At 36.4% G+C, this 15,677-nt stretch overlaps 1 protein-coding gene across 1 annotated transcript in view; it reads right to left on the reverse strand.

Annotated features, from left to right (window-relative positions):
* Positions 1–3,057: 3,057 nt before the first annotated feature.
* Positions 3,058–15,677, reverse strand: part of LOC126975624 (uncharacterized) — a 77,069-nt gene continuing 64,449 nt past the window's right edge. Inside the window, exons 9-14 of the mRNA XM_050823627.1 lie at positions 15,320–15,473; positions 15,099–15,244; positions 13,507–13,611; positions 13,323–13,412; positions 11,856–11,966; positions 3,058–9,251 (exon numbers count right to left, since the gene is read on the reverse strand). Coding sequence (XP_050679584.1) covers positions 8,860–9,251; positions 11,856–11,966; positions 13,323–13,412; positions 13,507–13,611; positions 15,099–15,244; positions 15,320–15,473 — 998 coding nt within the window. The 3' untranslated portion in view covers positions 3,058–8,859. The remainder of the gene's footprint in view (positions 9,252–11,855; positions 11,967–13,322; positions 13,413–13,506; positions 13,612–15,098; positions 15,245–15,319; positions 15,474–15,677) is intronic.

The raw sequence follows: 15,677 nt of genomic DNA on the forward strand, positions 1-15,677 counted from the left end.
TACATTAACGAATTGGATTCTTCCTTGTAAATATGATTCTAATAGTTCCAGCGAGACTCCTCGTACACCGTAATGATATAATTTTTTAATAAGAGTCTCATGGTGAACACAATCAAAGGCTTTTGTCAAGTCACAAATAACACCCAAAGCATCAAAAGAATCTTCCCAAGCATCAACATATTCTTTATTAATTCGACACCAGCATCAGCTGTTGATGAACCTCGAGTAAAACCAAATTGATTTCTATGCATTAAGTTATTAAGTTGTTTACATAAAAATGTTTCTTCAACTGCAGTAAAATATTTTTTTCAACAATTTTGCTAATAGGAGGTAAGATTGATATAGGTCTATAATTATTAGGATCAGTTACACTGCCAGATTTAAAAAGTGGACTTATTTTGCTATATTTAAGTAAATCAGGAAAAACACCCTCATCAATACAGCTGTTAAAAATTGAGGCCAATTCAGGAGCAATAAAATTAATGATTTAACAATATGCTCTGAGACACCCCATAAATCACTGGCTCTTTTGACTTTAAGTTAAATACTTTGATAATATAATAGGGAGTTAAATGAAAAAAATTTAAATTAATTTTATGTTGTGGTACACTTTTCTTCATTATGGCAACAGCGAAGGTCGACAAAGAATTCAATTCCTTTGTTGTGGAGACTGGAATATCGGTAAAAAATAATTCAAAAGCGTTGGCTACTTCAGTGCCTTCGTTTTAAAGTTTGCCTTTTATTTGTAATTTGTGCTTATTATTTACTCGACTTGACTGTCCTGTTTCATCATTAATAATTTCCCATATAGTTTTTATTCTATTTGTGCTATTTTGAATTTTCGAACTTAGATATTTGGATTTAGCTAAGAGACAGTCGGTTCTAAGCTACTTTGAGCACTGTTTAACATAATCCTTAAATGTATCGCTTCTGTCGATTTTTTTTTTCTCTATATAACTCATACATTGTTTTCCTCCGTTTATGTAAGTCAGATGTTGCCCATTCGCTGAACGTTAAAATATTCGAAATCGATAAAAGAATGACAGAATAAATTATACTTTTCGTTTGAAGTCAGGTTGTTCGATAAAAACGGAAGTTTATGTAATAAAGATTATTGCAACAATTTTAACCTAGTTTTAGTTATGGGTATCGTTTTTATGTTTCCATATATAATTTTTTTACACATAATATGTTCGAATGTTATTAGCTCTCGTAAATGATCTGAGTCAAGTTTATGGATAACCTGTTTTTTTTAGAATTATATCTGTTAAAATGTTGTCGATACAAGTTGCGCTAGAAGCAGTCAACCTAGTAGGCTCTATAAAGAAATCTTCAAGATTGTAAGATTGAAAAAGGTTTATTATGTTCTGGCTCATTGCGCACTTTTCCAAAATATTAACATTAAAATCTTCACTCACAATTATTTTTTTATTCAAACAGGTTAATTTCGCTAATACAACTTCCATATTTGTAACAAATGTTTCAAAGTTCGATATAGGTGGTCTATACACACATACTTCAATTCTACTGCGGATATCTCTATTGTTTTTTCAATTGAAAGCCCAACAATATCTTTTTTTACAGGTTTAATCTTTTTTCATTATTTATTAATGAACCACCATGAATAGAGTTTAATCTACTGAAGGAACTTCCTATTATATAGTCACTAAAATTAAGCATATTGAGTTCCTCAGCTTTCAGCTAGTGTTCAGAAACACAAAAAATGTGAATATTTTGACTATTCAAGATCAAATCAATCTCTAATTTCTTACCTCTAATAGACTGAATATTCTGATGAACTAAATTAATAATTAATTTTGCAGCAGTAACTTGTTCTACTGATTTTACAATACACTTCTTAGAACTATTACAATCAATATTATTATTTATAATAATATGCACTCGGTTTAAAGAGTCTTTACTACTACTCAAGTTTTTTTCTGAAATTTAAACGAAGCTTCGGTAGTGACCCTACTCTATTTTGTTTTCGGACACATCGACGAAGTTCGGAACAAAAGACAATATTTGTGAACTAATGGTGAACGATTGAAATGAATTTTATTTTAATCCAACTAATTTGAAGAGTTCTATTTCATTCCAACGTTGGGTAGTAACTTATGACAACCAAAAATATCTGTATTACGGACAAAATGTAAATTAATACTTATGGTTTTTTGTTTGAATTCTTTAAAAAGTTTTCTAAAAATAGTTCTCAATTATGGTGCTAATAAATGATCTTTTATAGTGATTTTTAACACACCTCGCAATCGCGATATCTACCCATTCTATCAGAAAGTTTCAAGAAAATATCAGTTATATATTTATTTATTTTTTTGAGTATTGCCTAAAATACATATAAAATAAAAAGTATAGCTTCATCATCATATTATGAGCAGCAGCAAAAGAGGTACCTATCCTTTTAAAGATAATATGTGGAGGCATTATTTTTTTGTGAAAAAGAAACCAAATTCTTCTTTTATAATTACTATTATTATTGTAGCCCAGTTTTACACGTTTGTGTCTATCTACCTACAAACAAGCATCTACTGTGGACCGGTTTTGATGATTTACGGACAGCTAAGTCGCCAGCGACGATGTTGGTTTTGTCATTTGTCGTAGGTACAGTAATTATTACTTCACTTTTGTATAAAAATATTCGTATTACTTCCAAGTTTTCACTTTAATGAAATTTTGTTGATACCATTATTTGCTTTTAGCACTCCACTTTTAGCACTTATATTTTATAGTTTTATCTACTATTATATCCTCGTCAAACTATTTAATTTCAAAGATCGTCACAAAAGTGCTGTTGACAGCTCTACGCGCCAGAGTAATCCAAAAATTGTCGTAATTTTTATGTTAAATCATCGTTGTAGAGATGATTTATTTTGAACTTTTCGAGACTATTTCTGCCTATAAATACATTTATTAAGAAATAATTTCGCTCCTCGTGTAACATTACATATCTCGTGTAAATTTTTGGCATACACACGAAAAGCCATTGATTATTCCAAAAAAAAATATTAGATAATATGATTTAAAATGAAACTCAATGTGTTTAATACAATTTATTTCGAATACACTGGCAATGATTATGAATCTAAACATTAATATCAAAGTAAACAATTAAACATATAATAAATGTAAATATAACCTATGAGTTGGCACCGACGCGGCGCACGCGACCATCCTTGCTGACGCGCGCAACACTAATGACTAATAATGGACGCTAAGACGACATTTGTGGGTACTTCACATTAGTGGGGATTTGATGGCGAGCATTTGATGATTGGCAACGATCAATTATACCTGCTACGGCCATACAACAAACTTCATAATTTAAATATGTACATAAGTTGCATATAATTTTATAATAAACAACCGATTAGTACGAATGTGGATCAATATTTGAATTCAATACAAGTTGCCTCTCATGTCACGTATAAATGTGCTTCCACACAGAAGTTAAAAAATATTTAACCTAAATAATCCGATTTAGTTATAGGTTACCGAAGGTTCCAATCAATACAAGATGAGATCAAATTTTCAAAAAAAAAAAACAATAGTAAGAAAAAATTATCACGTGTAGTATAATGTTATAAATATTTTAGCAGCTGTGTGGAAGCATCATCAGCAAAGTTATGGAAGTAGTTCATCTATTTTTTTTAAATTGTCCCATAAAATTTTAATTAAGAATACGACACATATTCGTATCTTTAATTGCAACAGATTGATAAGAGGAACCCCCATAGAATCATTACAATCAGGATGAATTTTAAAAGTTAAGATGATAACACAACATTTACCTGATAAATAAGTATAAATATTCATTTAGTTAGTAAGTATCTCGTGTTCGACGCAATTTTTATAAGCCGGCTCCACATTCTCAGCGTGACAGTCGCGAAATGCGAGTATAGATGGTTTCACGTCTTCACCATTTCGCGATAAAGAGAACCAACATGCTTGGTTCTAGGATGATTCATGCGTGAATCACACCTTTGAATAGTTGCCTCGAATTCCAAAAAAGTGAGATATTGGAAGTGTCCGCACTCCCCTGTCATTACAATTATACTGGACAGTCATGTGAACGTCATTCACTAACGTCGCTCTGCTGTGCTGTTGGATCAACTATTCTTTAGTGATAACTGTCTGTGGTGTATATCTCCTTTAATTTTATTTTATTATTTAAAAAATTATCCGCGTAACTATGTGATTCACCGAGACCTCATATAAATTATCAGATATAAATATTTAATGAAATACATCCACATTAATACTGATTCGGTCGAATAACTTGATTTAATAAATGACGAATCCAATATGGCGCTGTTAAGAGTTCTGATCGAGGATGGAAAGGATGGAATATGAAATTAAGCGCCATCTGCCATAGAGTTCATTTCATGATACTATCAGCACCGTACTATGCTGTATGTATAAGGCTATTCCCATTCGCCATTTTGTTTCGTATGTTTATTTAACAAGTTTACAATATAACAGTGAGACGGACTTGTGAAGGAAGGAAGGTTCTGGACATATCACGTGAGCCGGCACCTCTACCGCGTGCCGGCTGCGTGTCACGGTAGGTAACCGTGGGGGATGAAGCGCAGATGTCGCGGAGCTTGTGAAAGGATTGAAGGGGAATCCGAAGCAATAACTAACAATACTAAATACGTTTTAAAAACGTTTCATGGAACTATTATTCTAAAGAAGGATCGAAAAATTTTGAGCCGTCGTACATTTTGCGTTCGAAACAGGCGAGTATTAACACGATGAGCGCTAGTTTTTTGACAAACTTAAGAGCCACTGGTATTAAAATGTTCTTATTTATCAGTTTGGGTTTCTAAAATATAAAATAAACATATTTTGAATAGGTATTTCCTCTAATTTTCAGTAGATGTTGTGGAAAAAAACACTCTATTCTATGATCATGGTACATCTTAACATTTGTGTCTTAGTGACATTGGAATGGCAGCATATCGATTTTAAATTAATTTGCATCTGAATGTATTTATATTCAGTGGAGACTCAAACACGCTGCGTTTTTATCGCATATTGTACTCCAGCCCTTTCGCTCATAGTGAAATGTACAGGGAAGGTCTAAGGACACCTTAACTACGATATCCGTTGGACGGACTGTTTTCAGCATATATATAAGTACATAGTGTGTAATTTCCACAAATTGACCTCATTGCGCCCGGACACACACGCGGCAAGCCAGAGTGAACGACTAGTATCTATAGACATTAACATCGTGTTATACGACCGTAGCAGTAGCTGCAACTTTGGTATGAGTTCTTGGGAGGCTCCTTTGCACAGGAAGCCGGCTAGATTATGGGTACCACAACGGCGCCTATTTCTGCCTTGAAGGAGTAATGTGTTAACATGACTGTGTTTCGGTCTGAAGGGCGCCGTAGTTAGTGAAATTACTGGACAAACGAGACTTAACATCTTATGTGTCAAGGTGACGATCGCAATTGTAGTGCAGCTCAGATTTTTTGGGTTTTTCAAGAATCCTGAGCGGTACTGCATTGTAATGGGTAGGGCGAATCAATTACCATCAGCTGAACGTCCTGCTCGTCTCGTCCCTTATTTTCATTAAAAAAAAGTTCATCTAAATGATGATCATTAAGATTGCTGTACCAAGCCTATCCTCCCGCCAAAAATCTGAAAAAATATTACTCGTTCACTCAGGGTGGCCCGCATTGTCGGCTTGAGATAATACAAAAATATAAGATTATAGTATCTCTATATAAAATCTAACTTAAATCAACTTTGAGAGATTGTGTTCGGCCGCGAACCGCGACGGCGACATCTGCGCTTTCATCTGTCATAATAACATAACAAGTGAGCACTTATATAATATAACATATATGTATGTATTTTGTATAATGTTAGCAGGAACAGTTCTACCGGACAAATGCACAGAGAACGATGCCACAGCGACGTGTTCCTGTTTAACTATTCTTAAATAATATTATCAACCCTATAATTTATTTAAATTTGATTAAATGTGAGTTAACTTTTGAAGTATACAAGTATTATTAAACCTATGGGAGTCGCATTCTAATAATATAAATAAAACATTTATTTAATTGATAAATAACTGCAACAAATGTATAAATCCTATTGAAGCACTGACCTCTACTTTTTACCACTGGACTGGCGGCTGTCAAAGTGCTTTTGTGCCTGTTTGATATTCGCCATTTTGGCGCTGTTGGCCATGTAGCGAGAGTCTGCGGCACTAAAACTAGTGATGACAACCTAGTGGACAACATACATGGTAGGACAACTATTAACAAAATAAAATTGTTTACTTTATTACGTTAATTCCTGAAGTATAAATAACACGGAAAACGACCGAAATTAATTCAAAATGCAAAAATACTTCAGAGTACACATGCTTCTCTCGCAGCCATTTGTATTATATGTCAAAATTAGTTCTCTGGACGCTCGCGAGTGGCGTTTCAAATAGGCATAAAAAATTGCTGTCAAACATATCAAACAGCCTATCCATTGGCATTTATACAGGTCAGTGATCTAGATTGATTGGAAGTCAGATATTGTTATTAATGCTTGTTCAATACAATTAACACTTTTGTGTACAATGAGATAGGGCAGAAATCAGCTGGTAGATCCAACTGCAGAGCGGGAAGTTGTGAGAGGGGGTACTACCAATTGACATCGATATAGTTTATAATCACTAATTATATCTAATATATCCAGGGCTGTCACTGATGTGCATATTTTAATAAAGGCTTACCATGATAATAATTATAAATATACAAATATAACATTGACGAGACCAAGACTATGGATACTAAGGATCATGAAACTGTTGCCGATAACAAAGCACACAGTGACAACCCTGACACCGCACCACCTACAAATACTAGTCTCGGTGGAACGCGGTCTGAGCCCAACACGTACGACACGTCAGCTCAACTTGATAAATGCTAGCGATGACGTCATCAATAAACGTATGACAGCCACAACATTCAATAAGTACAAAATATAAATTACGTTATTATTTATTTTGGTGTTCGTTCCAATTGAATTTAATTCAAAAATAAAATAAATTCATCTACTAATAATTGATAACAAAATGCGAGTCATTATATTCAACAATTTGGCACGACTACACCGCCACCCGTACACCGCGGAGCACAACAAACGGAACGTGACACCAAATGAGACAAAGAATGAGACAATGTCGAAAGAGCGCCATCTAGTTAAAGTAGAGGAAAACATCATAGACGACATATACATCTCTACAGCAAACTATTACACTTTTAATACATTTATTAAATTCTTTAAAAAAATGTATAGTCTTGTAATGGCGGAATACTAACCTATAACTGTAAAAGATGCACCTTGCATATTGAGCTTTTAGTATTATTAAATGCGAGAAAAGGTAAATTACAATAATATTAAGCTACATACGTAAAAGATTAAGAGCTCCATTCTGTACTACGTTCAGGAATTGCGCTTGTTGTGTTACGCGTTGTATATTAGAAGAAGACAGGTAACAAAAAGAAAGAGACAGAAAGTACGTTCAGAAGGTGTCAACTTGTGTTTGTGTACGTTGGCTTATAAGACCTCTAGTACAAACGTAATATCCACGCCCGACTTGCCATGAGACAAGATAACACCTTCTCGCATGTCGGCGGGAATATCTTAGAGTAGACTAAAGACAGAGAGACAGACAGACACACTACGAAGCTAGTACATAGACAACTACTAAGATATATTTGTATCACACATACAATTTAATCAATTATTCATAATTCGTTTAGTTATCAAAGACATAAATACGATCAAACAGCGATACATGATAACATATTATGATCACATCTAAATATAAACTCTTCTCACCACCATCAAATTGACACAAGCTACTCCTCCTCCTCTGACCTCCTCCGCCCTCCCCAGTCCTCACCGCATGTATTCCTCACAGCTCAACAATTATTGCTGTCATTTATTTCATCTTATAATTTCTACATCTTACATTGACATTGCAACTTGCCAAACTGCCAAATAACTTTAAAATGTTTCAGGAACTAATAATTAGGTACATTAGAAAAAATACATTTCGTCAATTCAAATATAAGATCATCTAAAATCATAGTACAACTTTCATGTAACTACAGTAAAACTTCCGAGACGTATTCAAAAAGTTATTTTGCGGCACAGAGATGTAAAACTCACAAGAAAACTTAACAAGATGTGTGAAAATATTATAATTCGACAATTGGACAACACTGCAGCGACAATACCGAATCGGAAAATAACTCCTACACCGACGTAATAAGGCTTCGAACGCCGTACACAGTGAGGACATGGGGTGACCTCACTATACGAACCATATTATTAGCGACCGTACACTCAACGTTGTTGAAGACAAGTTTGAATCATTATAATCTTGGGTGAATCAAGCGATTCATACTACCAATTCATTTCATTACCCCCGAGCGGGTCATTGTAGATATTTTACATAATTGCTAAGTTATTGCATACTACATAGGTACACCATCTCAGTGAATTCCAACTTGTTTATAAATGTAACAGTTGGGCCAAACCTGCGAGTTACGACATTTCATACAAGTGCGATTCGGCAGTAAAAATATTTAAAACCGATTTGTAACGTGTTTTAGGAGACAGAAAAAATCTATAACAATACACAATGATGGTAAGCTATTGATATTATCACAAACCGATAGTGGCCGGTGACAATTTATATACAAAATTAATTTAATTGAAATTTCCGAAACCTTAATAGATTTCCTCGTACTATAAGTAAAACCACTTACGATCGCCGAGTACAAAGTGCGTCGTCATAGGTAGCATCGGTACTAACGTAGATTAACTCATGTGATTGAGACCGTAGCTGACTACTGCGATCACCGCTGGCCCGAAGAGGAGCACTGGCAGTGGCGGCCGCGCTAGATTGGTCGCGGAAGCGTTGCCGGGGTGAAGCTCGGGTGAACGGGTGGGGTCAGAGGCGCGGGCGGGGAACATGGCCACGGCGCCACCAGCTGGCGTGACGGCCACGCACCAGGCTTCATCGGGGTCGTGCGTCACGTGGCTGGCGTGCCAGCAGTGTTGCGTCTCGTCGGCGGTAAGCTCGGCGGGCTGCGAGAGACCACTCGCAGGCCACAGCCAGTACGCGCGCACGTCGCGTCCGCACACGCTGCATGTGAGGCGCCACTCCGCGCCCGTCTCCTCCACGCGCAGCACCCGTGCCGTGGCGCCGCCTGCGGTCACGTCCATGTGTTATTGACTCTCCTTCAGAATCTATCGCTCACACAATCTAGGAATGTGAGAGCCTACAATTATCCCATACCTACTGATAGCTTCCATAGAAACGTGTTTTTTTATGAGAATAAGGGACGAGACAAGCAGGATGTTCAGCTGATGGTAATTGATACGCTGCCCATTACAATGCAGTACCGCTCAGGATGATTGAAAAACAACAAAAATTCTGAGCGGCACTATAATTGGGCTCGTCCCCTTGAGACATAAGATTTCACTAGCTACGGTGTCCTTCAAACCGAAACACAGTAATGCTTAGACATCACTGCTTCACGGCAGAAATAGGTGCCGTTGTGGTACCCATAATCTAGCCGCCATCCTGTGCAAAGGAGCCTCCCACTGGTAAGCCATTAATGCCGCTTTTTCCGATATAGTATTTTATTATATTTATTGAAACAAATTTGTTAAGACGTTTCGATAAAAGCGACTTAAAGCCTAGATATCGTGTAAACTTCCGCTGAACTCTTTTAATTCGATTAATGTGTTCAGCATACATGGGGTTCCAAATTAGTGAACCATATTCTAGATGGCTGCGGACAAAAGAACAGTAGAGAATTTTTAATGTTATCATTCTTTTGAAAGGTGTGGCTGTAAGAATTATAAGACCAAGTGCTTTAGACGTACGCGGTACGAAAGTAATTTTGCTATCGTGGACAACTCGTAAATCTCTTGTTTCGTTAAGCACAGATAGACGTTCCTGTTTTAAAATATACGTATGAGAGGAAGGGGTAGGCTTAGTAGTGTAATGCATCTAGAAACATTTGTATACATTCAGGTCTAATTTGTACACGATACAATACTCATCCAGTCCATATAAAGCTTCTTGAATGTGTAATAGTACGACGTAAGAGTACCAAAAATTTTCATATCATCAGCAAACAAAAGGTAATTAGAATTTTTAATGGATGTCATTTATGAAAATTATGAAAAACAGAGGTCCTAGTAACGATCCTTGAGGGTATATTTTTCCAAGAAGAGCAGTTGAGAATGACAGCCTGTTTTCTATCAGGGAGATAAGATTTAAACCAATTGTTTAAATGGTCACGTATACCAAGTGCTGTAAGTATATATATATTATCATTACAAGCATTTTTTCACATATGTAGTCATTTAGCACTGCTAAGTTTGTGATGGTAGAGCATGCTTTTAAAACTCCATATTGAAATTGATCAAAAGCCGAACTAAATGTTTTGTACATTGCGTGAACATAAGTCTCTTCTACATACATAAGTTCTACATTTTCCCTAGAACCTTTTTTTTGTATTGGAGAGATATAAGCAGTTTTCTATCAGGTTCTGATTATTTTTTCAGATCTAGTGACTTAAGGAGTTCATATACTTGTTTGGAACTGACTTCTAATTTCCCCAATTCAGAGGCTGTATTTAATGATGGTGCATTTGAGAGCTAGGAGATGAGTTCGATAAGAAGGTAGTATAAAAATAGTCTGAGAACAGCTCACTGATATCATCTCCTTTAGTACAAATTTTATCTTTAAAAGCCATTTTAGATGGAATGGTACCACGTTTACGTCTATCTAGGAGGTATGTAATTTTTTTGGGATTAGTAAATATGGACTGCTCAATATTGTTTATATAATTACCATAACATTCCCTTTCAGTTTCATCGACACGTTCACTGATAACTCTTAAAGATAGGGAGGATTACATATATACATTTAGGTACCAACTCATCTCGTAATTTATATATCATTTCGTAAAAAGTGCTTCATAATGTCGCCTGAACAGACAATTTCTTCCCAGTCGACCTCTGACAATATTTTACGAATATTGTCGTAGTTGGCGCGCTTGAAACAGAAAAAGTCCATTTTTTGAGGTGATAATTCGAGGTGATGGTCGCTAATACAGACATTGTGAAAAAAAACATCTGTCCTTGTCCGCAGTCCACGAATATTTTTGTAATATATCTTTAGTTACCCATTTTAATAGTATATGACACAAACTCAAATAAGGTGTTAATTAATATAATAGAAGAATGCAATAAAAGGATATATAATTAATTTACTACCAAAAATAACAAAACTGGTCACTGCCAAATACGTAAATAGTATACGATCGTGTGATTGAGTGGTAAGTTGTTAACAAAATAAAAAGTCATGGTTAAGTGTATCATAAGTTCGTTTATATTTATTTATTCATATGGTTTATTATCTGACTGACAGTTTATGACACGAAAATATACTAATCCATAAATATAATAAATATAAACGAAAATAAGGATTTTAATAAAATTTACGGAAGAAAATCACATACACAAAGTAGGACCCAGAAAACAAATTTATACTTGTTTGTATTAACACGAAGTGATGACCAATGACGTTCTGTCATTCTGATTAACAAATAAAGTGTCGTTCATTAGTGATTGAATAAAACTGCGATAGGAATACGAGGTGAAGAAAATTCATCTATCTCAATTTTTATCCATAACACTTAATTCAATTGTAGTTAAAATAGTAACACGTACGAAAATACTTGCAAACGAACTCACTACACTGCTAAGAATGTACTACAAAACGAACCCACACTCACCGGACACTGAGAGGGTGACCCGCTTGAGCTCCCGCAGGCGCTCGCGCTCGGAGCTTCGCGTGCCCAGACAGCGATACTCACCGTCCTCCTCCCACATGGCCTCCGATATTCCTGACCACAACCAACACACACGTCATCAACTATACTCGACTGGTAGTCCCCCCGATCTCACCCACTGCATTTATTTACAGATATACAACTTTTGAAGAAGCATAAGGTGTACCTAGAAGGGAGGTGAAAGAGACTGTACTTCTGGCCTCATAGGCCATAAATACTGTTACAATTAAACCAAATGCAATTTTAAAACTCTCCAATACGCTTGGTATTAGTAAAATGTTTGTGTACCGGGCTATTAATAGGTACAATGAGACCTCCTCTGTTTGTGACAGAAAAAGATCTGGTCGTCCACGTAGTGTTTGTAAGAAAAGGGTGGTCAAAGCAGTAAAGGAAAGAATTCAAAGAAATCCTGTCCGAAAGCAATAGATTTATCTCGGGAGGTCAAGATAGCACCTAGAACCATGTCGCGTATTTTAAAAGATGACTTAGGACTTAACTGATAATTTAGAAAAGAATAAAGCGGTAAAATCGTAACAACTGTTGAAGCGGTACGTAAAGGGAGGTCACAGAAAAAATTGTTTATGGATGAGATTTTTTTTACAATTGAACAACATTTTAACAAACAAAATGACCGTATTTATGCTGAAAGTCCTAAGGAAGCTTAGCTAGTCCTAAGAATTAGTCGACAGAGTGGGCACTATCCGACTTCAGTTATGGTTTAGTGGGGTACCTATGAAGGAGTGACTGAGTCATACTTTTGTGAAAAAGTTATCTAAACATCGGCACAAGTGTATCAAGATCCCACTCTTGAGAAGGTAGTGAAGCCCCTTTATAACACCATGTTCAATAACCAGGAATGGTCCTTCCAGCAAGACTCGCGCCGGTCGACTGACCGTCGTCTAGTCCCAATCTTAATCCGCTGGATTATGATTTATGGTCAGTTTTGGAGAGTACGGTGTGCTCTAAACGCCATTATAATTTGGAGTCCCTAAAACAATCCGTACGATTGGCAGTGAACAATTTTCCCATGGAAAGAGAGCTTCCTTGAATTCATAACTGGCCTCAACGTTTAAAGAACTGTCTGTATTGCAGCCAATGGAGAACACTTCGAATAAGATTTTATATTTTAGATTGTTATATATTTATGTATAAAACTTACACACTGTACTCGTAAAAGTAATAAATGTTATTTGCAATAGATTTTTTTTTGTTTCATTATTTATGGCAAGACTAGATATATAACCAATGACATTAATGAGAATATAATATTCATTGCTGTTTCGGGAAAAGACATAAAAGATTATATTTCAATTATTTTGTCGTATAGTTAATAACAATATAGGTTACTGGATCCATCCCTGGGTGACCTCATAGCAGTTGTGACGACACACACACACATACATAACTCACCCAGGACACCGTGCGCGTGGTGCGAGCCAGCCGGCGCCCAGTTGTCGCTCGTGTTGCTGGCCACACGCCGCCACCAGCAGCCCACGCTACCTGCTCAGAAACACAACATGTTGGACCTGCTAGCAGACAGAATCAATGAGGTATACTGTAACCATTTAATAGTTGTCTTGTCTTGGTGACTGACCTTTAGGGCAATGAAGTTGGACATTTCCTCCAAGATTAACCTCGACCTCCTGATGTTCTGGCTCCTCGACTGCCGGCTCAGTAGTCGTAGTCAACTCATCAAGTGCTACAAATAAATTAAAAATTAAGAGAATTGTAAATATACAGTATGGTTTGCAAATATATGAAATAAATGAAAATACAAGTCATACTGGTCTACAAAAGTATGGTGTAATTAATAATTAAAATAAAATCCCTTAATAATAAAAGTGAACTTTTCAAAGAAACTAAATACCAAAATTTTATTAGAAAAAAGAAAACAGTGTGTATAGACTACGTACTTTGACCCCGAGGAGCGACAACGTAGCTCACGGAGGCAAATTAGCTGTTACTTCTCTTCTCGTAAACAAGCTCTTAACAATTACACAATTTTTAGCGAAGAAATGATTTAAACAGTTCACTTGAACTTTAAGAAAGTTAAATTAATAAATAGTCAATCACTTGAAACAATCGCGGGCTGCGTAAGGCACTCGCTTGGACACAGACATCGGACCTGACATTCCGAGAGCTCGCGTTAAACTAAATCAACAAATTACAAATACTTAAATAAAATGGCGAAAATAAACAAAGGCGTAAATAGGGCACACCCCACAATTCTAGTTTATCGATACTTTATTTACAATTACTTACCAATAACGTAAAAAAGGCAGTCAAAACTAGTACTTTTGTGTTATTCGATTGTTCTATTTTTTTTTTTAATATTTACTAAATTAATGAATGCATAAGCTTTGTAATAAAATAATTTATTTTTATAAGTTCAGTACTTACGTCGTACAACGTACAACAAGTAAAATACTACGATTTTTGATAGGTGGCTTTCAAATTACAAACAAGTAATAAATTGTTATTGTTTAGTTTTTCCTTATTCACAATTATTATGTCTGAACTACTTCATCATTTATAAAATTAAAAATTCTGAAGCTGTTTAGTTGTTAATACTTAGGGTATAGTATTTTTACAATAATCATTACAGAACAATTTCAAAATAAACTTAAACAGCTTATTGATTATCAATTACAACTCACCCTAATGAAAGCTATTTATCGATAGAAGATGTATTTACCCTACGCCGTCCGAATTTCGACCTTACCTTTGAATGGCGCCGCCGTCAAAGAGATACCGCTGCCAGACACGTGCCGGCGGTATCTCTTTGACGGCGGCGATATCATAAAGTGGCAACGCCGAATATTGAAATATTCAAGTTCATTGAATCATTGCATCAACCCAGTTGCCCAAATCGTACTGGACGTTTAAATTGGCTCGAAATGAAAAGCCTACTTTTTGACAAAACCAATGCACGGATTTCGTTATTTTTTGGAATATCGTCAGCAAATATGCTAACAAGTATATACCTACATTTATTTCATATAAGCTATTTTAAAACACTCCAGTGGATCTTCAGGTATAGTAACAGAGCTTGAGCAGCGGCAACCGCTGTCAATCACGCATTCGCAAGCTTCTTCTATACCTATCATAATAAGGACTACGGGACTGTATATCACGTTTTCCTTGCATAATTAGTTGCGAAAATAAAAGTTTAGTGCAGGTACTCACGTAGCACGTTGAGGTAGTACCCGATGGATGAGTACTGTATCTCGAGCCAGGTGGCACGGCACTGGTACCAGCCACCGTCCGCCGTCGACAGCCGCGACCAGTGGAGCGTGGCCGACCCGTCGCTGTTCTCCACGGGCGAGGGCGAGCTGCGACCAACAATACCATGAGTACTCGAGCTCTACGCGGCTGGATGGTAAGTGTGTGTGTGTGTGTGCGAGCACCTCTCTGGGTAAAGCTGGTCGAGGCTGGAGTCCCGCGTCCACATGGCACGCGAGGGTGGGTTGGAGTCCACGTCACAGCGCAGCGTGGCGCCGCTACCCGCCACCAGATTCACGCCGAACCCGGGCCAGCGCGAGATCACGAACGACGGCGGATCTGCGCAACAACGACATGCTAATAAACCATTTCAAAACAAGGTTGGCAAATGCAAGAATGGAGCATCCGATGATAAACGAACATTCCTATAATATAGAGATTGATTTCAAATATGCTTTCGATACTGTGCATCTTTCAAATAAGTTGTAAAATGTAAAATAAAATATTATTTTTATATGCGTCATGACATCGGAGCTTTTAAGA

This window comes from Leptidea sinapis, chromosome 2 (assembly GCF_905404315.1).
Source record: "Leptidea sinapis chromosome 2, ilLepSina1.1, whole genome shotgun sequence".
NCBI lineage: Eukaryota > Metazoa > Arthropoda > Insecta > Lepidoptera > Pieridae > Leptidea > Leptidea sinapis.